The 25,721-nt window shown below is 41.7% G+C and overlaps 4 protein-coding genes across 8 annotated transcripts; 1 reads left to right on the plus strand and 3 right to left on the minus strand.

Moving 5' to 3' along the window:
- The first annotated feature begins 252 nt into the window (after positions 1-252).
- On the plus strand, positions 253-1,558 carry cox5b2 (cytochrome c oxidase subunit 5B2). Its single transcript, XM_026309172.1, has 4 exons — positions 253-439; positions 988-1,058; positions 1,133-1,232; positions 1,315-1,558. Exons 1-4 carry the CDS (start codon positions 334-336, stop codon positions 1,425-1,427), a joined length of 390 nt encoding a protein of 129 aa, XP_026164957.1. The 5' UTR covers positions 253-333; the 3' UTR covers positions 1,428-1,558.
- A 366-nt stretch (positions 1,559-1,924) lies between these two features.
- On the minus strand, positions 1,925-11,377 carry herc4 (HECT and RLD domain containing E3 ubiquitin protein ligase 4). 5 transcript variants are annotated; one of them, XM_026309171.2, is made up of 24 exons: positions 10,958-11,032; positions 9,668-9,930; positions 9,421-9,580; positions 9,163-9,239; positions 8,850-9,071; positions 8,679-8,770; positions 7,696-7,826; positions 7,396-7,553; positions 7,201-7,277; positions 6,927-7,051; positions 6,689-6,748; positions 6,207-6,318; positions 5,704-5,893; positions 5,440-5,612; positions 5,238-5,357; positions 5,039-5,137; positions 4,708-4,875; positions 4,415-4,558; positions 4,127-4,293; positions 3,864-3,930; positions 3,711-3,793; positions 3,134-3,317; positions 2,921-3,023; positions 1,925-2,827 (listed from the first exon to the last, which is right to left on the minus strand). In XM_026309171.2, the coding sequence occupies exons 2-24, from the start codon at positions 9,891-9,893 to the stop codon at positions 2,619-2,621; spliced, it is 3,147 nt and encodes a 1,048-aa protein (XP_026164956.1). In that variant the 5' UTR covers positions 9,894-9,930; positions 10,958-11,032; the 3' UTR covers positions 1,925-2,618. The 5 variants fall into 5 exon arrangements, 3 of the variants coding, with proteins under 3 accessions (XP_026164956.1, XP_026164954.1, XP_026164955.1); XM_026309169.1 differs by lacking the exon at positions 10,958-11,032 and adding an exon at positions 11,238-11,377 and having other exon boundaries at positions 2,619-2,827; XM_026309170.1 differs by having other exon boundaries at positions 2,619-2,827; positions 10,938-10,983.
- A 3,838-nt stretch (positions 11,378-15,215) lies between these two features.
- LOC113131639 (androgen-dependent TFPI-regulating protein) lies at positions 15,216-16,078 on the minus strand. The gene is made up of 4 exons (XM_026309137.2): positions 15,926-16,078; positions 15,719-15,844; positions 15,513-15,614; positions 15,216-15,413 (listed from the first exon to the last, which is right to left on the minus strand). The coding sequence occupies exons 1-4, from the start codon at positions 16,076-16,078 to the stop codon at positions 15,294-15,296; spliced, it is 501 nt and encodes a 166-aa protein (XP_026164922.1). The 3' UTR covers positions 15,216-15,293.
- Positions 16,079-17,154: 1,076 nt separating this feature from the next.
- fam83ha (family with sequence similarity 83 member Ha) lies at positions 17,155-25,642 on the minus strand. Its single transcript, XM_026309136.2, has 5 exons — positions 25,251-25,642; positions 23,802-24,256; positions 23,520-23,684; positions 22,536-22,660; positions 17,155-22,365 (listed from the first exon to the last, which is right to left on the minus strand). The coding sequence occupies exons 2-5, from the start codon at positions 24,246-24,248 to the stop codon at positions 18,330-18,332; spliced, it is 4,773 nt and encodes a 1,590-aa protein (XP_026164921.1). The 5' UTR covers positions 24,249-24,256; positions 25,251-25,642; the 3' UTR covers positions 17,155-18,329.
- Positions 25,643-25,721: the final 79 nt, after the last annotated feature.

A 25,721-nucleotide genomic window follows, 5' to 3' on the forward strand; every position in this document is an offset into this window, starting at 1 on the left:
ATTGACAGCTACAGTTCAGAAGGCTTCACATAGCACACGGACAATTTACAATTAACTGTTATAAAATACAGTTAAATCACATTACATAAAGTAATTATAACCACCTTTGTTTAAATAAGAAAACATAACATTTGATTTATTATTATAGAAAAGATCCTGAGCCTGTTTCACCTGTTCCTCTTGCCCCATCTGCTCAGTTTCATTGGTTGCCGCCTGCACCCTCCTGCTCCCATTGGTCCGCCCTCCTGTCACTCGCAAGTCTGTCTTCGTCACTTTAGTCCGTGTGACAGTCGCGTCGGGACATTTTGGGCACCTGGACGTGAGAGCAGGGACATGGCGGGACGACTTTTCCTCCGAGGCTTTTCAAGAGCAACACTGCATCAGCTGCGGAGCAGTGGTGCGGGCAGACCGCTGCACCGCGCCGTGACCACCGAAAGAGGTACCAGTCTGCATTTATTACCGACCCCGTTAGTGGTTCCAGGAGCACCTTAGGTTGGCACAGTGCGGCAGGAAGGACAAGTAAACTTCGGACTTGGACAGAGGACACTGCTTTCACTTTTACTGCGCAGTGTGTTTGTCACTGAACGACACTGTACATGGCGTCTACAGCGCGGGTTTAGAGCTGCCGTTACACTATAACAGCGCTGAAGTTTGAAGCGACTTATTGCGCACTGACAAAATGATAGTTACACCGTCGCGTCCCTGTGTGACACCCACAGTGTTTGAATCAAAGAATGAAGGTCATTTGGGTCACAAGTTGTGGAGAGGCCTTTCATAGACCCACCTCGTTTGGCAGGCGTGTGTTGGTCTCATGCCAGTGTCCTCGGAGCGGACAGTGGTGGTAGGGTGCTGTGGGTGGCGTCCACTGCCGACGTGCAGTTACGTGACAGCGCCACTGTAATGTGCGCAGCTCAGGCCTCATGGCTTTAACAGAGGTGTCTAATTTGAGAGTAGTTTTGATGAAAACTTCTGTCGTATGATTTTCAGGGATACCGACAGATGACGAACAGGCCACTGGGCTGGAGCGACGCGCCCTGCAGGCGCTCAAACAGGGGAAGGTTGGTAACTATACACAGGAACACTGTGGCTACACCTTACATATATTAATTGTTCATTTTGTTTAAATGAACAGGACCCCTACAGTATACTGAAGCCCAAGTCGTATGCTGGTACTAAGGAAGACCCTCACATTGTGCCATGCATTGGAAACAAGAGGCTGGTGGGCTGCCTGTGTAAGTGACGCACTGAAGGGTCACTGGTGTCTGAAGGGGTGTGCATTACAAACCAGGCTAACCATGGTACAATTCCCTGCAGGTGAGGAAGACAACACTGCTATTGTGTGGTTCTGGCTTCACGAGGGAGATGCTCAGCGCTGCCCCTCCTGTGGTTCCCACTATAAGCTGGTCCACCACGAGCTGCCCAAATGAAACTGACTAGTAACAAGTTCAGAACAAATGGGACATCGCATAGATATTTGCCTCCAACATGGCCATATACTGCAACGTGTGTATATCATTTAACATGTACAGTTCATCATTAAAATGTAACCTGAACTGTCTGGATAGTTTTTAATTAAGAGATCCGCATCAATCATGCTGTGAAAAGGGGCAACATGTAAATGACTGAACTTGCATTAAGCTACTTTAAGAGATACTATACTCACTATGTCATACACTGGAACTGTGTGAATTTCAGTGATAATGTTTGCATGTCATTTAGAGCAAAACTGACTGAGCTGCAGAGGCCACCTCACCTAAAGAGTTGTATTACCTTGATGTCTTTTAGATAAAATCTGAAAAACTCACCATGTTGCAATGAATGATCAAATATGACCATCAATCAACCAGTAATCCATAGGACGGTACTTTAAAATGACTTCAAGATCAGGAAAGTGTTTTATCCTCAGGGTTTATCCTCCCATGTATTTCAGTGGCTGCACGTGGTTTTTATTTATGGACTGCTTAAGACATAAAGCCAGGAAAATCCACCCAGGATTCAAAGCAAATTCTTCACACTGCTCTCAATCAAATGTCACAACAGAACTTAACGAAGTGTGCATGGGCGATGGACACAACATCACTAACTCCTGTAAAACACAGTGTGATTCACATGCAGCAGCTGCTACCACCGTGGAGCTTAAAATGTCACAGATCTGGCCATTTTGCAGACAGTGTTTGGATTACAGTAATTATTCATGTATTCCTAATAATTTAAGCACAACAGCCATCTCACTTTTATGTCGTAAGCTTCAGCAAGGTAGAGCTGCTGGCTGTATTTTACAAATGTTGATGATGCTGTATACATGCCCCGTACTGTATATCCCAGTAGTTTACCTGTTATATCCAAACATGAATAAAAGCATATCTACAAGAGCAATATCAAATTTGAATCTGCTTAGGGCATCAAATCTTATGATGGCATTGAAAAAGAGATGGAAAATTAAAAGTCAACATTAAGCCTAGACACCCAATTCTATAATTTCTAGTTTCACGTTGCCTCTTCGTCTTTCCATTTTTATAACAGATTTCAGACTGAGACGTCTGCCAAACAAAAAACATTTGGGAATGTGGTTGCCATCAACAGTCCAGACATAGGGTCCTAGCTCTTTCTCCATACTATCAGGCAAGATTAAAGCCTTGATTGTGATCTATAGCCTGTAGAAGCTTCTCATGGAGTGTTTCTCGACTCGTGTACTTGGGCAAGTCCAGCAGGTTGAAGCAGGTGTGGGCGACAGGCAAGTAGTGCTCCCCTCCACCTGTGGGCTGGATCACCAGTTTCAGGCTCTTCATGCCCAGAATGGGTATACGGTCACTTCCTGTGAGGAACACTGGAAAGACAAGACAATTTACTTTTACAGCAGAACACAAACATGTAAGCCTCAACTCCTCTGGTCATAAACTGTACAGAGGGTAGCACTTACAGAGAAACTGCTTTTTCTTCTCTAAAGGAAGATCATGGAAGACCTCCCAGAAGAGTCTGATGGTAGGATGGTCATTCCAGTACTCCCCTTTGTACTCAGTAGACTGAAAAGTGGACACAAATTTATTTGTACTACTTTAACTCACTAATATGCCTTTGATAACATTAGTTGGTGAGAAGACTTATTTTCCTTTGTCAAAATCTGAACTAAGACCTTTTCAAGCTCCATCCAGTCATAGTTGGTGTTACCAATGACCATGGCTTGCAGTTCATTTGGCTGAAACAGCTCCAGGACTTTTCCACCGCACACCTTGTGGAAGCCTGCATAGAAGCACTCAAACAGTGGGGCCACTGATGTGTTGAAAACGTAGTCTACATAGGCATTGACAAAGTCCTGCCTAGAGGAAGAACAAAGGATTTCATATAAAAGTCAGCTGGTTTTTGTAAACACGTTGCATATAAAATGCAGTTAGAGAACAGAAATATGGAGAGGTCAAATCTGCAGCTGAGTTTATCAAAGTGAATTTAAACAATTTTCTGATGAAAAAGGCTTGGAGGTCTAAAGCAGAAAGACTTCACTAAACCTAATCTCTTAAAGAAGTAGTTTAAGATTTTGGAGAATGTTGTTTTTACACATCTGAACAGATGAAACAACCAATACACGTTCAGAGTTGTAATGTTCTTCTTATCTAATCCTCACTAGGAGAGCGAATAAATGCATTACCAAAAATGTCAAAGTATTCCTTTAAAAAGGATCTGTGATTGGTTCACAGGAAAGATACATAGTTTACCTGTTTGATTTATTGACATTGATGTCTTCGCCGTTTCGTACTAATTCCAAGACCTCTGTGGCACCGTAGTTTTCCTCTGTGATCTGAAAAAACAGGCAGTGTATAGATTTGGCTAATATGAGTTTATGCAGCACAGACTGTTTGTTGTCTTACTGTGAAGTTCAAGCAGAAGGTTTCCTCAAGGTCGTCTTCTGTGTAGTCGAGCAACTGCTGCAAACTCCTAATTTAAGAAGAGGCAGACACAGGCCTGTGATTACATTGTTTTCTTATTGAACCCTAATTAAACCTTTTAATTAAACACAATGTGTGGTAATAGAACTGCAACATTAAAAGATTCAGCAAAGATGGTACTGGGGTAAACTGACATTCATGAACATGTTAAATGGAAACCTCTGGTGACTGTTCCTTGATCTGACCTTCCCACATCTGGCATTAGCTCTTTCAGGTCCTCTAGTGTTGGCTTCTTCTTCAGAAGCTTTTTGTATAGTGCCAGTGGGAAGTTCAGCTCCACGATAGTGAGATTGTAGATAGCCAGACCACAGATGACCCCGATGAGGTTGAACAAATCAATGTCCTCAAATGTCTGCAAGAGACGGTCATTGGTTTAATGCAGACTTTACAAACGCTACTGCAAACAGGAGCACTTGACCATAAGTAACTAGTGACAGCTACTAGCATGAGCATACAAATTATAGTGCAAGTACTTTGTTTGAAAACCAGATGAGCCTGGACTCCTCATAGTAGCGAAACATCCCATATTTGGGATCCAGCAGCTCCTTCATGATCAGGAGGAAGAACTCCTTTCTCACGCCTCCAGCATCCACAGCTTCCTCTCCCACAAAGATCACCTGTGCAAACATGAGCACAACAGCACCTTTAACATCTCAATCTGAACGGCAACACAGATTTGATCATTTGCTGTGTGTATTATAGCAGCATAAAAATATTAAAATATTAATAATATTATTAATAATAATATAAGTATAACAGCTTTTACCTTAAGTGGTTTCTTGTAGTCAACATTCTTGGACTTCCTGAGGACTTCCATGGTGTCTCCAACAATATTTTCTCTCCGAACAATGAGGATGAGGCATGGGTTGACAGATTCCACTGCTGGGAGGAACATGGAGCTGAAGTTTTGCATCTGTGCCTGATCCACTGCCATCTATCAGTGCGATGAGGGAATGGTGAAGGGTGACAGATTGTATGTTTTACAGATACAACAACAGATCTACCTGCTCTACACTCAGCTTCTTTACATGGAGTAAAACCCATCTAGCGAGGAAAACAGCAACAAACGGAGAAAGACCTACATTACAGTATTTTACCTGCATCTGTATGACAGCATCAGTTTGAAGCAGTGTAGTCTTTGCTTGGGCATCAAATACAAAGGGATACCTGCACAGAGTCACCACACCATCATGGCCCTGAGGACACAGAGGCATAAACAAACAGTTCATAGCGCTGCTTAGAAACAGACAAGTGTACTTAACTGAATTGTGGAAATGACGTCCACAGTAAACTCACCAGTGGGTACATCTGTCTTTGAATCCATGTGACGTAGTCATTCCTGATGTCGATCAGCTCATCCAACTCATGAATGTAGAATTTATCATACTGAATGATCTGTCCTGCTCTCTCATTCACCTGAAGTGGCAAAAAAACAGATGTTACATCAGAGGATCTTCAACAGTGAGTGACGTGCAGTATCATTTTTCCTGTGTCTCACCTTGTGCAGGATCTCCAGGAGTCGGAGGGACGTGTCCAGGAAACAGGTGAAAATTCTCTGCTCTACTGAAGGAATGCCCACCTTGTGCATCTGAAGCAAATACACCACCACTTCCTTGTACAACTCAACCAGCCGCTGGAAGGCTGGGGGCTCAAGCGTAGCCCACCAGTTTCCTGATGCAAATACAAGACCAAATACAGTGTGAAACCCATCTAACACAAACATTATTACTGTGGAAAGATAAATAACTATTTTTCATCCTACCTAGCACCTTCAGGGGTGCCTCTTTCAGACTGACGACTGATTTGGCAAATGGGATAGAGATGGTCACAAAGTTATTTCGCTCAATGAAGAGAGGGCATTCTGGAAGAGTGAGGTAGAGTCTCAGAGCTTCAATGTCTGGGGGAGAGCTGCTCAGTCTGGGAATGAGGTTTTTTTCCAGGCTGGCAGCAATCTGAGGACAACAGAGGTATATTGGTCTGTTATGATTAATTGTATAATCTACCAGGGCTGGTTTCATAAAGAAGTTGCTGGGGCAACGAGCAACAATGACACACTGGTAACAGAGGCCGTAGCTGCACTCGAGACAGAGCTGACAGTGATAATGTGTGATTGAGGACAGACAACTCGTTACGTGAGAGACATACAAATATAAACCATACAAAACAATATCAGTCTTTGGAATTGTTGCAATACACTAGTGGGAAAACAATAATGTAATACACAGATAAAGGAACCAACATCAGGGTTTCTCTGCAACCACTGACCTGCCGAGTGACCTCAGGGTGATCTTGTTGGACCACTCTGTGAAAAAGGACGCGAGCCATGTTCATATCCACTCCTGAACATTTACTGCTGGTACTGTAGTGATCTGGGTGACTGTAAAAGAAACACAGTTAATATGAGAGCATAGAGGTCACACTGCACACATTCAAGCCTCCAATTCAAACAACCCTCCTTAAAGAATGTTACAAATGCATAACAGGGTCAAAACCAACAGCCCCAAACCACAGAGCTGAATCAATGTTCCTCTGACAATCTCAAAAGCTAAACATTTACAAAGACTGGATGTATGACAGGGCTGGATAGCATTAGTGTACTAATCCCATGTTGCTAAAACCATCTTAAAAGAATAAAACTGATGAAGAGAAGTTGAAACAGATTTTGACATATGTAAGTAAGCGGTCAGCAAATACAAACAGTTAAATTGACTCTAGATCAAACTAGACTTCAACTAAATTGTGACTACCTCATTGACAGAAAAGATCCATTGAGGCAGCTTGCTGAGGAGAACACGAGGTCAATCTCACTGAGGGAATCATAAAAGGCAAGCAATTAGTATTTTACTTCCCACAAATAAAGCAGCATTAAAAAATACACAGAATCATGACAACTTCTTTAACCATAAAATCATATCCATAATGAACTAAAACTAGCAACGGCCAATAACATGTGGCCAGCCAAAGTTCTTGTGAGGAGAACTTTACTTGTAGATTTCTGGCAAGAGCCTTCCCGGTGAGTGGTTCAACCACTTTTGTATGATATCCTCATTCAAGGTGCAAATCTTTTTGTGGTGGTCTTGCGTCCTTGCATCATCAATGTTCTTGAGGTCCTACAGAAAAAAGGGACCAGGATTAAAAACAAAGAGAGTCCAGCATTATTCTGCCTTGTTAATTTGAAAATGAGGTCTGAAAAATAAGTAAACGTCTCTAAGAAAACTCAATAACTGAGTCAAAATGTTATAACTCATTTATTTCTTACACTGGCAGTGCAATAGTGAGCAAAGCTCTGATCTCCTCCAGCATAAATCTTCTTGACGTAACAGTCCTCCTCTGAGTCTATAATGTAATGACAGCAAGGGAAAATATGTGTAGATAAATCACTGAGTTTGGATGTTTTTTTCTCCCCATTAGTGCTGAAAAATCCCTTGATGTGGTTTTATATGCAGTTTCTCACCTGTATCTGATGGAGCGTTACCAGGGGATACCCAGGGGCCTTTGACGAGGGCGGGACTTTTTCTGTTGCATGTGGAGCGTGTACCGAGCTGCCCATTACCACCGAGACCAAATGAGTCCATCTTTCCAGAGGAGGGTGTGAAAGCCAGCGTGTGCTGCCTTATAATGGCACAGTGAGTTGAAAAACAATATATTTATTATAGCCATTTCACTGATTATTCCTTATTCCAGTATATAGACTGGTGTCAATACCTACATATGTTTGAGATAAAAGTATAAAAATGCACACTATAAACATTACCTTCCACATACAATCTGCGTAACTACATTTCCCATGAGCTCAAACACTTTCCTAGGGTTGATTTCATGGTTTGTAGAATTATGTCCAAGTTGCCCGTATCCTCCTGCTCCAAATGTAAACACACCTCCTTCCTGTAAAAACATCAACACCAGTTATTTCTTACCAAGGACAGGAGTCCTGCAAGGCCACACCAGAGGAAACCAGACTGGGATGGCAGGACGTGATCAAGATGAAATCATGCTAGTGATTTCTAGGCAGTTATTCTGAATGAGGAACAGTCATGCTGTCTTTGACCAAGTGTCAGTGTCACAGTGAAGATCCTCTTCAACAAGAGCCCACTACTGCAACAGAAACCCAGTGCTCTGGGTACTTGGATATAGGAATAGGGAATAGGAAACTTACATACACCAGCCAGATATTTTAAAATACACCAACTTCTTAACAAGACACACAGAATGTTTGATTGGTAAAGGATTAGGACTAATTAGCTCTCAATAGCCAAACTGTAACGGTGTTTAATGAAGGAAATGAAATAATATTTTGGGTTTTCTACCATTTGAGTCTTGCTTTTTAAAATGATAGACATGGCAGTCATTCCTATGAATTATTACAGCATTACTAAGCAGCTAATTGCTGAGACATTGGGTCATTTGTAAGAGATTAAGGTGGATGTCAGGATGACCTAAATAGTTATCTAAAACTATTAAGCAGACTAAGATTACACTCATTAGAGCCTGAAGAACAGAAAAGCGCAGCTATCCAAATACATGAAGGGCTTTTTTTGGTTCAGCATCATCATACTGCACTTGGCATGAATCGACCATACAAAGTTTCACACTACAACTTATGAGAGATTCACCTTCATCTGTTTACCACAGCTAATCACACACCACTCAGATTCAAAGTAACCATATAGTCAAATCAAGGTCTTCAACACATGACACTGCAGATGTATCAAATAACAGGACGAGCATGCAACTTAACTTGGTCAGTGCTGCCGTGTGATCTTCTCCACAAGAGATGTGAATCACCCTCTGCGATCTAAGGGACTTCAGCAGGGATGGGAAATACCGATCTGAAAAATGCCTTCTGACAATTAGTCTGAGTTTAAGGCTCCACTGGCTCACAAGTAGTTTAGGATTTCGACCACCCACCGTTGGTGTCATTCAGACCCAGCTGACCGAACTTATTGCGCCCCCAACCAAACACAGCTCCTGAGAGAGTGAGGGCAAAGCTGTGAGCACCACCTGCTGATATCTGAGCAAAAGGAATGCCCTGAAGAGACTGAATGATCTGGGGGGTGGAAATGCTCTGCCCATTTATTCCTAGCCCGAGCTGTCCATATCGATTCTGACCCCAAGAAAAGACTTGGCCCCCTGTGCAAAGAAACAAATAAAACATTGAATATCTTAATATGGAGAAATGTAAATGAATAAATATCCATTATTTAGTACAAAGTATTCTCACCTCTTGAAAGTGCATGGGAGTGCCAGTACCCACAGGCTACCTGAGTGATTTGTACATCTGACAAACTCTTTATGTTTCTGGCATTTACAGGGAGAAATAAATCAGCATGTTTTGTGCTTTTGAAAGAAACTGACATGTTTAAATGACAAGTAGATAAACCTAAGCATTTACCTGCCATGTCATTTGTGTTCAAATAGAAAAGCATAAACAAATAATGTGCTATGCTTCATGCATACTGGTACTAGCTGCTGTGTTTACCTAGGCACACGGACACATTCTTCAAAGTTATTTAGGCCCAGCTGTCCATCTGAGCCCAGACCCCACGAAAAAACCTGTCCTTTGTCGTTCAGGGCGAGGGTGTGGGACTCCCCACACGACACTGCCTCTATGATCTGTGCATCCAGGGCCACAACCTGTTCTAATAGAAGACAAAGACAAAGGTTTGTGTGAAATCATTTTACCAAGTGTTGTTATCATGCAACATTTCCAAAAATAATTCCCTAACCTGGTTTCTTTCTGGACTTGTCATGTCCCAGTTGTCCTAGGTCATTGCAGCCACAGGTGTACACTGTCCCATCCTCCAGCAGGAAGGCTGTGTTTCTGCGGCCACACCCCACATCACGCACTTGCTTCCCATGGAAGAATTCACATTTTCGTGGCTCAACCACAATCTCCTCATCAATCCCACCCAAGCCGAGCTGTCCGTAGGAAGCATTTCCCCAGCACAGCATTGTGGCTCTCCCCTGTGCCTGTACACGCCAACCGGATCTGTGAGAAAACGGTAGAAACACCTCGGCTAACACAACCTTCCCAGACCCATTCAGATCCCCATAGTTGAACTTGCAGGATCCACTTCAGCTAAGATCACCTAGCAAGGAGCCAGATACCGTGAAGCAATGATAATGACTGTCCTCAGGATTCATATACAGTTATATAATCCCATGTATTGATGTTACAGTACTACAGTGAACTCGTAGCTGGTAACGTGTAAAGAGATTAGCCAAGTAAGCTACAGTACAAATAACGGCGACACATGAGTGAAGTGAGCTGCAACCGACAAACACCACTTCCAATTTGGGAACCGTCATTTCAAAATAAAACAAGTCAAACGTGTATAAAACCCTTTAATGGTTGTATTTAACCATATTTATCGACACTTTAAAAGCTCAAATTTATGAACGCTCTCATTAAAACAGACAGTAACAGCAGTGTTTTTTCTAATATTTAAATGACTTTTATCTATTTTGAAAGCGGAAGTGTTATTTCGCAGAGAGAGAGAGAGAGAGAGAGAGACAGCTCGTACAGAACTTGACGATTTCTTTACCATGATCACAAACCAAAAGGCTCAGTCATGACTGCTGCAACTTGACCAACTTAATCTGACATTATTTGGCGTTTACAGCATTACACTGAGTATCCACGTACACGGTTTAGGCAAACGAGTTGGAGCAAAAGCTCTACACACGTGGCTTTTGATACCGTTACAACATAGCTTTTTTCCCCCCAACAGTGCTGTAATGTTAGCAAGCTAATATCAGCCAGAACATAATTTAGTCAGTGGTTAAATTGGTAAAATGACGTAACGCAACTCAAATAAATGTTATTCCTGTGGCAAAGTTTCCAGGCGCTTTAAAGGACCTGACGTTAACGGTAGAGCCCAATAGCAGATCTTATCAAACGCTGTTCTCCAGTGTTTTGCTCGCTAACTGCTCAGGCTGATAAAACCGAACAAACCAGCATATTTTCCGCAAACAATGTCAGAAACCAACAAACACCTAGTAGTGAGAAATCTTACCCAATCCTCCACTCCGGTGCTCTGTCAACAACCGCTGCACGGAGCTGCCGCACAGACCGTTAACGTAGTGTCACTGCACTCTGCGCTTCCGGGTTTGCTTTTAGAAATAAAAGCCCCTCTGGGTTAGCCTGGAGACATGCGACAGTACAACAGGCTACGAAGCAGGGATTCTATACACTCCAGGTTCAATACACAGAAAAAGTTTTGTCAGGTGTTGTTATGAGTGCCTTATTTATAAATGTAGTGCGCTTATAGTGTGGCTAAAAATAAAACCGATTACCTTTATTTAGAAGGCAAACTCATTAAACCGGAAGTGTCGCTGATTGCCCGCAGACTTGACTCCGTGTTGGGGAAGAAATGTCGCGAAGCATCCAAAATGTTCCAGCCGGGGCCCATGCCTCTCTGCAGTTAGATATGTGCTGAATACATAGTGTACTCACAAAGACACACTGTGCAAACTGTAGGTAGCAAAAGGAGACTATGCTATTTAACTTGGTAAAGTTCTTACTGTTTCATATTCATAATGACCAACTTAAATATGAAACATCAATACCCACCCACCTAAAATAAAACACAACAAAAAACTATGACACGTGAAGCACAAAATGCAGCATAGTATGTGAGTAAAAAATAAAATAAAATTTAAAAAACAAACACAGTTTTAAATTAATTACATAGGCCCACAAATTCTAATAGCTTATGAAACGAGAATAATATTATTCAAAAATATTCCATATACTCCAAATATTTACCTATATGACGTATGTATAATTATGCAATCATGAGTGTACTGGAAGTATCTGGAACTTAGGCTATCTACTGACCCTTGTTTTCCTTTTTCTGCCAGCATTACTCACATCGATTGCACAGCAAATAAAGAAGGTGATGTGGTTTTTGAAACTTCTGGCTCCCTCTGGTGGATTTAATTAACACATTAACTCACTCACTCACTCCCATTATGACAAAATAATAAATAAATAGCACAGGACAGGACAGGGAAACGTCTTTTCCCCCACTGGTGGGTGTGTTGTCAAAACTAACTAAAAATGTAGATTCTCACAGCCATGACAGAAAATCAGTAGGCACTTGAGTCATGGAAAAGGGGATTTACGTGTTATTGTTGGGTTTTTAGTTTTTGTTTTTGTAAAGTGCCTTGAGATGATTTGTATTGTGATTTGGCGCTATACAAATAAAATTGAATTGAATTGAATTGTTATTTAAGTAGTAATATAATAACTCTGAAACGTTTATCCCACTGATTCTTGAATTAATATACAGCAGAGTATTATTAGTAAAATTTAATATTTGTTATGTTGAAAATATGATTTTGGAGAATTCTCAAAAAACATATTATTGGACTGTTTATGTCACGTCATTTCCACATTAAGAGTAATTTCATGTAGTAATAGCTGAAGTTAGAGCTATATTACAAAGCCTTTTATACTGCTTGGTTGCTTATTTTTCATCTGCTTTATTAGCTAAATATGACAAATGCTGTCAGATAAATAAAGGTGAGCAGAAATGTGGTATTTTTAGAAACGCTAATGTTCAGTATGTCATAACTCAGATACATAAATATAGGTGGTGGTTTGTTTTGTTTTATTTTCTGACTCTCAGTGACGCTTTGAAATGTGAACCCATGAATCATCAGCAGACTAATAACTTTTCTCTTGTATTGACAATTGCAGTTGACAAGTGTGATACAGTGTTAACAGGAAACTGTGTCAAGATGGAAAGCGGACGATAGCCCTGATTCCACAACAGCAGCCGATTTTACGCAGACATTTACGTAACAGCACTTTTATCCTGGAAACATCTTTCATGTGCTGAGGTCTTTCTTGAAAATGCAGTGTGTCCTGTAGTGCAAGTTCTTCTTGGGAGGGACTTATGCACTGTCGTGTGATGTCTCAAAGCAGGAGGAAATAATTTGGTTCACTCTGAGCCACAAATAGCACACAATCAGGACTAAGCAAGCCGAAGTAAACATGTTGCACTTGCTGGGGGTAGGTTAAAACATCTTTCTACATTATTTTCTTGTCAATTAACCAAGGTTTCTGTCTAGTAAAGACTCTGGACTATGTATTGTTGATGGGTGTGTTTTTTCATTTGCTCAGACTGTTGCTGGCCTTCTCTTCATCATAATATGCTTTTCAAAGGGACTCAAAAAGGTGGGTGAACCTTTTCTTTTAGGTGTGTAATGGAAGGTTTTCCATTATAATATTTATCTGAATGAAATCAACACAGAATTTCACTTTAAATAGACAAGGACAAAAAAAAACCAAACAAACAAACAAACTGCATCTGCTAGAGGAAGTGACCAGCATGAAGAGTTATAGGACACTTTGTGACATGATTATTATTTTTCACAGAAAAATAAATCACAGCTTGAACCCTCTGTCAACAACAAGATGGTGAGTAATTATCTAAAGTTAATGTTGTCATTATTTATTGTAATGAAAACTAACATTTTTCATATTCATCTCTGTAACAGAAGGATCTGAGTGAGAAGGATGTGCATTTACTGGCCAAGATTCTGTCAGCTGGATTGGTGGATGCAGATCCAAACTATTTACATCATCTCAAAGGCTTCAGAGACTTGCACGGCAGATGATCTTTAAAAAAAACAAAAACAGCACTCTTACAACATCTCGTGGACACAAAAAACATCTGTTCCCGGAGAGCTCGATGGATTTGTGCCGACATCAGATCGAGGCTGGTCAGCATTGTGTTTTAGATTACCACAAGTCAAGTCATTCTTGCAAACCTTTCAAATATTTCCATAATAAATGGAAATATGTGCATTATATTCAGGGCAAATGTGACATTGGTAATGAATTATAAACAACCTGGTGCTTGATAGTGAAAGTGATCATTTTGATGTTGGGTCTTGACTGCTTTATTCATAGCCTGACTCTATCATTTTAGTGTGAATAGGTGGAAAACCATATTATACTCATATAAATTATATATTCAGTACTGTTAATATTTTATTTTTGAATTAGAAAACTAACAAAATATAAATATAGACAGGAAGCTTATTTGTGTGGAACTTGCTTTATTAGGCCTTTCTATGAAGGTTAAAAACCACTTTGTTGAGCTGTAAAATTAAACTGTAACTTATGAGGCCAAAATGTTAAGACAATTCATTTGTTGTAGGCTGTTTCAGAACAGCATTACAGACTGAACTAATGTTACAGTAGTTTGTGTACAGAACACTCATATAGCCTGTGATGTGACTCAGTAATGTGTTACACAATGATATTTAAGTCACCATCATTAGCCATTGTAAGGTACTGGTCAAACCAATCCAACTAGGGCTGCAACACCAACCCTCTCAGTGTGATGAGATATTTTATCACAATTATAATTAATGATCTTAGTTATTGCTTTGAAATTCTGTTTTGAGAACAAATGCACTATTTCTCCTTCCAAAAGTTTTATAGTCTTGTTTTAAAGCATTCATATATTAATATACACTGTTTTCATTTGGAAGAAAATCTGAGCCACTTAAAATTTGCTGTCATTTGGTTCATGTCCTTACCTAGAACAAAGGAGGCAGCAGAAAAAAAAGAGACAGATAGAGTGAACTTGAGTTCAGCTGTTTGTCTCCACAGGAGTATTTATCAATGTTGCTTTATCCACACATGGTTGTTGAGCTTGTCCCCTAAGAGGTAGAGCAAGGTCACCACAGACATGTTAAGAAAGAAGAAACCCAGAAGACCAGCGGGGCTGAAGTGTGCCAGCAGGGGATACACCCAAATCCCAACTGACAAGTACACCCATAGGATCCTGCAAAGACCAAAAGAATTTCTCAGTATCTGTCAGATCATCTTGTGCTGTCATGTCTCAGAGACCTTGTATGCCTTATACAGGTTCTCTGAGACATGACAGCACAAGATGATCTGACAGATATTCAGTGGCACGCAGGTTTTTACCCACTGACTATAATTATTACAACAGCAAAACACTCAGAATAATAAAAACTGTTGATCAGACACATACAGATGTGTAGGCCCCATCATGTGTACAATATGTGTATGTGAACCACAACCATTAGAGGTTCAAAGGAAGCTTCTACCCTGAAGCTCTTTGCATTGTGAACTGATCCACTCACCGCACGAGACTAGTCTGGACTAGTTACTGTAGGAGCATAAACACATTTAGACACTGCTCTGCTTTTATTAAGACATATTAAAGATTCATCTGTAAATGACTAATGCTGAATCAAGAAGGATTTTTCTGTTTTAAAACGCTGTGATTTGTATGTGTTAACCATATGGCTGCAAAAGTTTGGAAATGTTATGCCCTGATTCTATGGTATGTGCTGACTCGTCACTTACCAAAATAAATAAGATAAGCCAACACTTCCTAATGCTGCCAGCGCATAGTTTGTGTGTGGGTAGGCATGAGGCTGCACCAGCACTTCTCCAAGTAAAACAGGAAGGACGAACGTGTGCTGAGAAAACAGTGTAGGAAAAAGCTCGTCATGTGTGACAGTTTATGACGTGACAATCAGAATTATTACAATTTCTACATGAAAGGCAAGTTTACAGACCATAGCATGATTTATCCAGGGGGGGAAGAAGGTGTCAATAGCAGCTGGGTAGACTAATTCTCTGTCGTAGGCAAAGATTGTCCAGAAAAGCAGAACAACAAACTGAAAAAAAGCACAGAGGCAATGTAAAGCATAATTAGTAATAAATAAATAAATAAAGTAGGATTTTCAAAAATATAATGTAGCTATAATATAGTTTTTCTTACCATGCCCACAGGGAAGGCAAAGACAGAGAAGAGGAGGTCTTTACATCTGTTCAGAGTACTCTCTGATTTTTTCCCAGGTTGCAGGTCGTTCACCGCAGCCAGGCCGAAGAATGACATTTGCAATAACTGAAAAAAAAAGCAACAGGTTTATTTTTCATGATTCGTTTTCCAATATTTTAAATAGTAGATATTGAGTAATGCATTCACCAAATTCAAAAAAGTGAGGTACTTCCAAGGCCCCCCATAAGCGAAGATTCCTGCTGGTAACTCCTCTCCATCCTTTGCAGCCAGACTCCTAACAACAAAAACATACCAGCTGAATGCTGCGATGTGGTACATGCTCCTCAGGATGGAAGTCATTCTAGTGTAAGTTTATACTGATCGCCCGCAAGCAAGAAAATAAATTACACACTGGCACACACAACCTTTCAGAGTGTGAGTTCTCCCTTCACACACCAGGTACTTCATGCAGCGATGGTGCTTTAAAGATTAGTGCAATTCAGCACAGGCTTATCGAGATAAGAGGCCCTACTCATTCTTTCATAACCAACACTGAGTTTCATTCAGAGTGAGAGCTTAGTTGGTTTCATGATATTTTGCAAGAGAAGCCATGTTACATAAGAGATTCAGTTTTAAATTAATACATCAAGATCATTAGACAAGAACATATGAACTGGCCAATGAAAGTGACAAGGCAAGACAGAGGTTTGATTCCCATGTTGGAAACAAGTGTCCTGGACCAATACACTAAACCTCAGCCAGCATCAGGTTTGCTGTTTGTGGCTGAGCCTGACCTCCGACCTCCCTGTGAAGAATTTTTTTTTTATTTTGGAGGAAAAAATGGGCACTGCCACATTTTGTCTTTAGTAATGTATTGTGTATTCAAACAGGATGCTAGCAGCCTTGTTAAGCTGTAAGACTCATTTCACAACATCAAATCACTTTACACAGATGGAAAATGAAGTTTGGTATTTCTTTATCTTTACTCTAAGCAGTGAAGTGTCTCACCTGAGGGTGGCGCCAGAGGGAGTGCTTATATCCTGCAGCTATCCCCAAATATTTTGCTGCCTGGCCATTCTGAGATAATCACATAAACTTGTTGGAATATAGTGTGTTAGTGAGACCCACTTTTGTTCAACACATATCTCAGTAAACAGGCAGTTTTCTCAAGCTTTTGGTTTTACTTTGAAATCACCATCAGGAACAGATAATGGTGACAAGGAAATACATTTCATCTGATCAAACAATCCATCAATCAGTCACCAGCTGCCAAACCTGATATCAGCTGTTGTGTCCTTGTCATTTCCTGGGAGAAACCTGAGAGAACTACCTCCATATTTCTGCCCACTCATGAAGTAACTTTCCTCTTAAAGAACCAGTCCACCTGCTCTCGCTAACATCCTTCTGCAACAGGCACACAGGAGCCAGAAAAAATACATTTTTGACACATTTTATTTACAAAGAACTGTTTCTGAAGGCAGGTATGACACATTTATTATAAAATGAGTCATTTTCAGAGTCCAACTTTCCATACATGTGTGTGAACTCTGCAGTTCCTTCTCTTCAGTGTATGACAGGCTTTTATTTAAAACTTACAAGGAAGGAAAATTTACAGAGACAGTGGAATGGCTATGGCATATTACAGAAAATAACCACATTTTTTCGGGTAGTTTTGGCTTTAGATGGCTTTTGTTTTTTAAACTTAAAAACTTGCATCCTGTTTGTTTGTTCCATAAACCAGGTGCAGATTTTGAAATCTCAATAGCACCCAGTGAATAATTTAACAGAAAAAAGAAACAAAACATTGCATAGTGCATGGTGTGCAATGATTCAGGCATTACTGCAATATTGTAGGCACGATGGCTTTAAGCTTGGTTCTGTTGGAATCTAAGGTTTGTTCAGTATTTTCAACCCATGTCTGATTCAAATGACAAAGAATTAAAGTTACAATTACAGTTTACAGCAGAACAGTAACCGTCGGGTGTGGATATACATTCACACCACTACTTGTTTCACAAATATGAGTAATTATGAAAATACCTTAGTGTAACTTGACACAAAATGAAAACTACATTATATTACAGAGAACTTTGGACTAACGCACATTTAATATTACATTTTATCTTAAAACCAGCTGACAGTATTGTAATGGAAATCTGTGCCGTAAAGAAGGCAGCACTGGGATCATCGCAGAAACATGCTGTTGCAAACATTGCACTTTCCCCATGCAGTCAGTAAAAACCTATTTGATCACACACGCTTAGCTCAGTCTATGGACTATACATGCTGGTTACAATTCATTGATTAACCTACAAAAAGAAGCCCATTGTTGATCGCAGAACATGTAAGAGCGACATCAGATCTGTATTCTTATCTTTTAGTTTCACCCCTTTGAGCTTCATGTCTTTGGTGAGAAAAGTATCTTGCTCATCGTTTGAACTATTTTCCTGAGTTCACTTTCTTTCCACTCATACTGTATGCACTGTTTATTCTCTCTGCTTTCACTGGATCCCAGTTATGGTGCCATCAAGTAGCAGACACACAAGATGCTTCACCATAGAGGCAAATAGGCAAGTAGGTAGCTGATTTAGTAACAATCAAGTTAATGGGTTCAGATCTCAAACCGACTGTAAACCTTCCTTTCCTTCCTCATGCTCTGGATCTTCTCCAGCAGCTTCTCGCGCTCCTGCGTTTCCTTGGGCTGCCCTCTGTTAGTCCCTCTTTCTTTCTCTTTTTTGGCATTTTTGTCAGCTTCGTCTTCTTTCTCGTCATCAGTGACAGGAGATTCTTTGGTGGCCTCGTTTCTGGTTTGGCTGTGAGCAGAAATCTGCTCTAGAAGCAGCTTGGTATCATCTCTGAGGTTGCTGCTTGAGAGCACATTGGCCGTAGACGAGTGGTAACGAGACTGGCTGGATTTAGGCTGCTTGAACGGTGGTGACACAGGAACGGCTTCATCTGTTGTGATCTCTGCTGGTTCAGAGCAGTTATTTCGCCTTATTTGGTCATTTATTTTTTCACTGTTGACAGTTTCCTGTGTGGTACTTTTATTCACCTTACTTGTAGCCTCAACATCCTCAGGTATTTTCTTACCAGAGTCAGGCAATTCCTGCTTGCTAACTTCAGTCTGATCCTCTACTTTACTATTTCCAGCAGGGACAGGTGGTTCTGAAGGCTGGCTTTCAGAAGCCACAGATTCGGGTGTTGGCACATCAGGCTCTGTTGGGACTTCGGATGCAAATTCAGCTGGGCTAGAGGTTTCTGCAGATGTGAACACTGGCGTCATGTTTGAGTCTGTTGTGACCTGCTTGTCTGTATCTGTGGGCCCCTGCGCTGCAGACATGTTGGTGTCTGTTTTTTCAGCCTTAGGGAACACAACTGATCCAACTGACTCATTTTGAGGACACAACAGTGTATCAGCAGGAATGGGAGTAACAGATCCTGTCAGGTTAGGTGTGGAGGGAGAGGTTGCATGTGCTAGTTCATCTTGTGGAGATGCAGTTGTTTCTGCCTGTGAAGCTTCAGGATCCATGTCTGGTTTGGCAGGAGAGCTTGTCTGCTCAGGTGGAAGGTCTGCTGGATTGGTTGTAGGAGTTTCATTTTGTTCAGGCCTGGAAACAGAACTTTCTAGATCAGATACATGAGATGAACCTGACTTTGGTGATGAAGGGTTAATGCTAAGAGGTGTACCATCAGTTTTAAGATCTTTTGGCTCAAGAAGCTCCTGTTGCTCTGCAGCAAGTTTCTGATGAGAGTCTTCTTTTTCTGAAAGTGCAGGAGCATAAATTTCTTCTGGGTTTGCCCTTGTAGTGGAGTCCAGTGGGGTTGTGCTTTGCTCTGGGCCAGTAGCACATATGTCATGTAAAATATCAGATTTCACATGTGCAGAGTCAACAGCTGAAGGGCTCTTAGATGACACCAACTGATAAACAAGATCTCCAAGAGTTTGAGCCGATTTGGTAGATTTTTGTGAAGTTTGGTCAGCTGATTGGGAAGGTTCTGGCAGTTTGGTGCTCACGGATCCATGTGCTTCAATTTTATCAAAATCTGACGATGACATAATAGAAGTTAAGGTTGAGTCTTCTGTGGTAACACTAGAGGATATGGTCTCAGCTGGAGTTGAACGTGTAGTGGAGCTAGAGGATGGATCACCTGGACTGATCTGTGAACCAAAATCTTGGTTGTGATCAGAGGAATAATTTATCTGTAATCCAGTGTGTTCTTCAGGTGGCAATAAAGGAGAGGAAGCGTTGGCCTCTAACTCGACTGACTGAGGAGTTTGGCTTTGAGAATCTAATACAGCAGATGGAAGTACCTCCACTGAACCAGGACTGAGTAAACTGACATTAGGACTGTCATTAGTACCTTGTACAGGAGAAGGAGCGCGAGCAGCTGTGACATTTATTAGCGTAGGTGGGTGACTCTCTTCTATAGCAGGTTTTGACAGCTTTAGTTCTTCAGGAGATTCACTTGGAGGAGACTGTGTTTCTGCAGAAACAGGCAGAGATGTTGCTGACGAGTTGCTCTTCCACTCCACCTTCTGTGAAACCCTGGTTTGTTCCTCTTCATTGCTGGGATCACTTTTGACAACACTGTCAGTCTTGTCACTGGTATCTAAAGACAGACTAGCTGATTCACAGGCTTCTGTTTTTCCTGCATCCTCTGCAGTAGCCTTCTTTTCAGATAAACCCTCAGACGGTGAAATATTGGCCATCCTTGCAGAGGATTCTTCTGGCTCAGGCTCCTTCATTTTAATGGTGGTGTTGTTTAGATCAGCGGGTGGTTTAATCGGAGTCTTGTCTTTGCTTTTCTCAGCTTCTGCAGCCTTTGCAGCTTTGCGTTTTGCTGCCAGCTCTTTGAAAAACATGAGCCGTGCATCAGGATCGCTCATGTCAATAATCAAAGGAGCGGTGAGCAAAGATTTTGGTGGTTGTACTGGTTGATTGGTTCTGGGCAGCTCAGCGTCAGAGGGTTTAGATTGAGGTTTTAATGAACCCTGTTCTTCACCTTTGTCTGAGAGATCCTTTGAATTTTCTTCCTTTGATGGATCTTTATCCTCTGCTTTACTGTCTTCATTACCAGGTTTGGATGTCTCTGCAGCAGAGTTATCAGAAGTATTTGATTTTATGAAACGACTCCATTCAATGGGTTCTCTTCCAGATCTCCTCTTTCCAAAAACTTGAGCAAGAAATGGTACTTTTGTCTTTCCTGCTTCATTTTTGTCACTTTCCTCATCCTGTTGGTCTGGGGCAGTTTGGGATTCTTGAGGAGCATGCTGTTGGTCAAGAGAGCTGAATATCAGAGAGGATCTTAACCTGGAGCTCCGCGGGGCTGCAGCATTGTATTTTCTACGGAAAGACTCCTCCCTACGAATAATACCTTTTGTTTGTTCTTTGAGTTCTTTTTGTTCTGCGTCCTCCGCCTTTTCCACCTCTGTTGTGGATGATGTTTCTGAAGGTGTTGGTGTTGTTTTCATTTCTGCTGCCAGTGCTGTCGATTCATCAGGCAGTTTCTGCTCTCGTGCAGTTTTTGCGTAACTTGGTATCTGACTCACCCTTGGTATTGCAGGAACCCTGAACTCTTTGACGTTAGGGATTTTAGTAACTGATATATCTATTCCTGGAGCAGTTTGCTGTATTGGGTAAGAGGGTTCTTCAAGTGGGTCTGGTGCCTGAGGTGGTGTCAGGGGCAGACCTTCATCTCCCGGATTATCACACGCACTGAGGTATGAGCTAATCCTCCAGCGTCTTAGCCCTCGTTTCACCTCGGGATCCTTGCTTTTAGTATTATGCTCCTGGAAAAACTGTTTCTGATCAGCTGGGTTTAAGGGCGTGGGAGAAGTTTGACAGGCATACGGCTGGCCCAAACTCAGCCTTCTAGGCTGAGATGAACCAAATGGTAAATCTGCTGCAGGTTGTAATTTTGCTGAGCTCTGGTCAAAGTCCACATTTCTGGTAGATGATAAATAGTTAAGCACGGGGTCAAAGTTTCCCGTTGAATCCATCTCATGTGGTAAACCAGAGTCAGAGTACTGATCTGTTGAAAGATAGTCTTGGGTCCAGAACTTGTTATAGCCACTATAATCAGTTTCTGTTCCTGGTTCAGGCCTTGGATAAGGCTGATGCCCCCTCTGAAACTGCCTTCCCTGGATCTCAGGCTCAGGCATTGCCTGTTGCGGCGGGAACGGGTAAGAGAATCTACCACCTTCAGCATAACTGTGACGTTTGAAAGGAGGGTTTTCCATCATGTGCATTCTGGACGGGCCCTGATCAAAAGAAGGATCCATGCGTGGCTGCTGGGGGGGAAACCTACTGTACACATCTGAAGGGCCTTCCAGGGATTCTTGCTTTTTAAGTGGCACCATTCTCCAATCAACATCCATACGTTCATCATAGGAATGTCTTGCCCATTCCTCTGAAAGACCGGTGTCCCGAAGTTTCCCTGGCTCTCTGTACAGTGACATTCTTTCACTTGGGTATTTGCTTTTTTGTAAAATGCCAAAATCGTCTACTGGAGCGAGCACTTTTTCAATCACCAGTGGTTGGGACTGAGCAAACAGAATCCGAAACTCTTCGTCAAAGGTTACCACAAGCTGTCCAAGGAAAAGGTGTGCCATGCACCGATGTAGCTTCTCATAAGACCACATGAAGCTGGACAAAGACATGACAACAAGTGGGAATCAATTCATTGAATCCTCATGGCAGCTCTTTATATAAACAAATAAACACATAAACAAATCTCAGTATAAATTTATCATTTAAACCTTTGTGATATAAAACATAGAGGTATGGCTTTCTGTGTTAAATTTAAAGGGCCTCACCTGTAGTTTCCACTCAGCACAGCCCTGCAGTCTGTCAACAAGAAGCGATCCATCATCTGACCTTTGAAGGATTTCCCTGAGCGGCAGTGATACGTGATCCCAGACACTGTTCTTACACGTAAAGACTGCAAGTCACATCACCCAAAATGAACAAAATGAAACAGTTATGAGCAGCAGCGGCAGCAGCAGCAGCAGTAGCAGCAGTACATCTAACTTTAACAGCAAACCAGGCTAGGGGGCAGCATTGCATTAGCTTTTCAATTTGCCAAGTTGAAAGAGAAAATGGCTGAATTTTAAGTTCCCTTTTACAGTAATATTTAGTTGCTGTGATTTCCACTAATGTAAAAGTGCTGCAGTCGCTATTTGTATTGTATGCAATGTCCAAATGGAAAAAAAAACAATGCACAAGTACATAGAAACAAAGTAAACAGCAAATGACAACATACAGCACAAGACAAAAAACACAGAGGCAACAACAGTCATGATAAATAGCACATATAGCATACTGCTGGGCAAATGAAATTAAAGGTGGTAAAAATATCCTGTGTATGGTTGTTTGCTCAATAACTTTCTAATAACTTGTTCTCTTTAGAGAAGATGCATGCCAGCCATATGTGGTGTTTGGAAAGATAGGTAGGTTTTCAGTATCTGTATGGTGGAGTCACTACTAGGACACCACTGCTGCAGTGTACACACAAAACCTGTCCATTTCCTATAAATATGGATTGAGCAAGACTGATGATCTGTCTTTATGTTACTGTCAACAAAGACGAAAAGCAACTACGTTTCCTGAAACACTGTGACTTCTCCTTTCCAGTCTTTGCCTCTGGGCCTCAAGCCCATTCATTCCTGATCAAAATAATAAACTTGAATGGGTATTTTATGTGTAAATGTAATGACATTGAGTTTTATAGCACAGCTTTAAAGGAGTGTTTGGCACCAAACATTACAATGTAGTGTTGTTTTAAAGCAGCATGTACTCACTTGAATGCTTTCTATATTGACCCTGCAATTGGACACCATGTTGACGAAGTGATGTACGTTCTGCTCGTCTAGAAGGATGTACACGGCAACGTTTCTCATGGCAGCAGTGAGAATGTCCGCAAACATGTCAACATCAGTAAACATATCCATCACTATGGCAATCACCTGAAGGGACAAAAAGCCCAGACGATGCCAAAGTGAAAACAAAACTGTCAAGAGCATGACAAATCAAAGACAAGTTTGCCAATAAGTGTCCCCGAATAAAGAAAGTGAAAGATCTACCTGATGAGCGTTCTTGATGAGACGTCGGGCCTGCTCCTTGATACTCGGCATGTTAGGCTCAGGGGGGTTTACGAGAGTGGTGACCTCTGTGGGTCCAATGAAGGGATGCACCGGAGGCCAGCCAAGGTCCAAACCTGGGATGTCCAGGTCGGAGTGAATCGGCCAGTAAGTGTCCGAGGAGCCATCCCCTCCTCCGGTCTCTAGAAAACGTTGCTCAGGCTGCTGGCTTTTATGAGGGACCTGAACAGAGTTCTGGATATACTGAATCTCAGGTGTGGACAGGAAGTCCACCACGTCTGATTTTTGGAGAAACTTATAGTATCCCTCCAAATCCTCCTCAACCAGTGCATCAATAGCTAAGCGGTACTCTTCTCGATAGTGAGGAGGGAGGTAGTTGGGGTCCAGGGGGTTATCCCCAGCAGAGGAACACTGAGAGCGACGTGCCATACTGTTGTCTAGAGAGGGAAAGAGCAGAAGACGACACGTAATGAAGCTACTGATACACTATGAATCATTTCCAAACATTCATTAAATAAGTAATGAACTGGTTCATCAAGTTAATCTGCAACATGTTTACTGTTCTTTGTCTCATATGTCAATAAATAGAGTGGCCTATATTTAGATTTTGGACAGTTTGTCCACCAAAACATGACACTACACTGGGCTCAAAGAGCGAATGGCAGCAATTTAGTTTTATGGATGAAATAATTCATGGATACAGAAAATAATCATTCGTTACAGTCCTACATTGATGATCATGGAGTCACACTGCTCAGGTCATGAGATTATTTTACTTCATGATGCCAAGGTAATACAACTATACTTTCAGACATTTATTTACACGTTTTAGGCATCATATAATAGTGGAACAAGGCTTAAACAGATCCGTTTGGCTCTTTCATACATTACTACTATGACTGTAGTAATGTACTAGCAGAATATCAGTATTTTGTACTACAATAAAACCCACAGCTAAGGTGTGTGCTGGATCTGACAGGGATCCTCTGAGTTGTAAGACTATAGCAGAGAAAAGCACAATGAATGAGGGAGACTGGGTCTGAACACAGGACAGGCAGCTCTTCATGACTCTGGGTGTGGCTCCTCCCTCTGGCCAAAAACCCAGATCTGCATTTCCAAGTTTATTTAAAGACATATAGAAGAAATACTGTAAAGAAAACACAGAAACCTCCTGTCAGGGCTGAAGAAAACACAGCAGCACTGAACACCAGGTACAGTTAGTCGTGTTTACATAAGTGCTGAGTCTAATCCAGAACGAAAGGCACAACGTTTTTTTTCCCCCCACTGAAAGTGAGATGTCATGAAAATGTAAAAGAAACATGTGGAAACACGGTTGTACTGGTCCGCATTACAGTCTGCCATGTACTCAGCTCCGTGTCCTCCACAGACCCACACAGACCGTCCAGGCCCGGTCTAACTCGGTCCACTTACCCGCGGATACGCAGCTGCTCGTCACGGTTTTCCTCGGTTAAACTTTAATCCAGTCATCTTGTCACCTTCACCGCGTTTCCCTCCACAGTTGCTTCTTGTCTCTAGTCCAGGTGGGACTTGTCGAAAGTTTTCTCTCACATTTGTCCCCCCCCCCCCGTCACCCAGCTAAACCAGTTTATTGTCATGCTTGAGGCATGTTGGCGAGAATGAGGAGACAGAGGAAAACGCTTCTCGCCCCGCCTCGGCTCGCTCCTGCTGCTCACAGCGCTGTGTCCATGCTTGTCCCTGCAGCTGAACTCTGCACGACTCTTATCTGGCTCCTGGCGCTGCGGCTGGACAACTGCTGCTGCCCCCAGTCTGACGAAACCACCTACTGCCTGCCCAAGCTCAAATCTACCCAGCCTTCTCCCCTGATCTTTATCATTATTATCATTATTTTTCACTGCACCTATCAGTCCCCACCTCCCTCCC

The sequence above is a fragment of the Mastacembelus armatus genome, chromosome 15 (assembly GCF_900324485.2).
Source record: "Mastacembelus armatus chromosome 15, fMasArm1.2, whole genome shotgun sequence".
Lineage (NCBI taxonomy): Eukaryota > Metazoa > Chordata > Actinopteri > Synbranchiformes > Mastacembelidae > Mastacembelus > Mastacembelus armatus.

Bases quoted from the DNA above. Each gene is read 5' to 3' on its own strand.
- cox5b2 (XM_026309172.1), top strand. From the start codon at position 334: ATGGCGGGACGACTTTTCCTCCGAGGCTTTTCAAGAGCAACACTGCAT. The intron at 440-987 runs GTACCAGTCTGC...TATGATTTTCAG, and splicing joins CGCCGTGACCACCGAAAGAG to GGATACCGACAGATGACGAA. The intron at 1,233-1,314 runs GTAAGTGACGCA...AATTCCCTGCAG, and splicing joins GAGGCTGGTGGGCTGCCTGT to GTGAGGAAGACAACACTGCT.
- herc4 (XM_026309171.2), bottom strand. From the start codon at position 9,893: ATGCTGTGCTGGGGAAATGCTTCCTACGGACAGCTCGGCTTGGGTGGG. The intron at 8,771-8,849 runs GTGGGTGGTCGA...GGCATTTTTCAG, and splicing joins GGGTCTGAATGACACCAACG to ATCGGTATTTCCCATCCCTG. The intron at 5,138-5,237 runs GTGAGTTTACTG...CTGTGTCCTCAG, and splicing joins AAAGACAGATGTACCCACTG to GGCCATGATGGTGTGGTGAC.
- LOC113131639 (XM_026309137.2), bottom strand. From the start codon at position 16,078: ATGACTTCCATCCTGAGGAGCATGTACCACATCGCAGCATTCAGCTGG. The intron at 15,845-15,925 runs GTGAATGCATTA...TTTTTTTTTCAG, and splicing joins ACCTCACTTTTTTGAATTTG to TTATTGCAAATGTCATTCTT. The intron at 15,414-15,512 runs GTCTGTAAACTT...CTGTTTTCTCAG, and splicing joins CCTGGATAAATCATGCTATG to CACACGTTCGTCCTTCCTGT.
- fam83ha (XM_026309136.2), bottom strand. From the start codon at position 24,248: ATGGCACGTCGCTCTCAGTGTTCCTCTGCTGGGGATAACCCCCTGGAC. The intron at 23,685-23,801 runs GTAGATCTTTCA...TTGTCCCTTCAG, and splicing joins TCATCAAGAACGCTCATCAG to GTGATTGCCATAGTGATGGA. The intron at 22,661-23,519 runs GTGAGTACATGC...TGTGACTTGCAG, and splicing joins TCAATATAGAAAGCATTCAA to TCTTTACGTGTAAGAACAGT.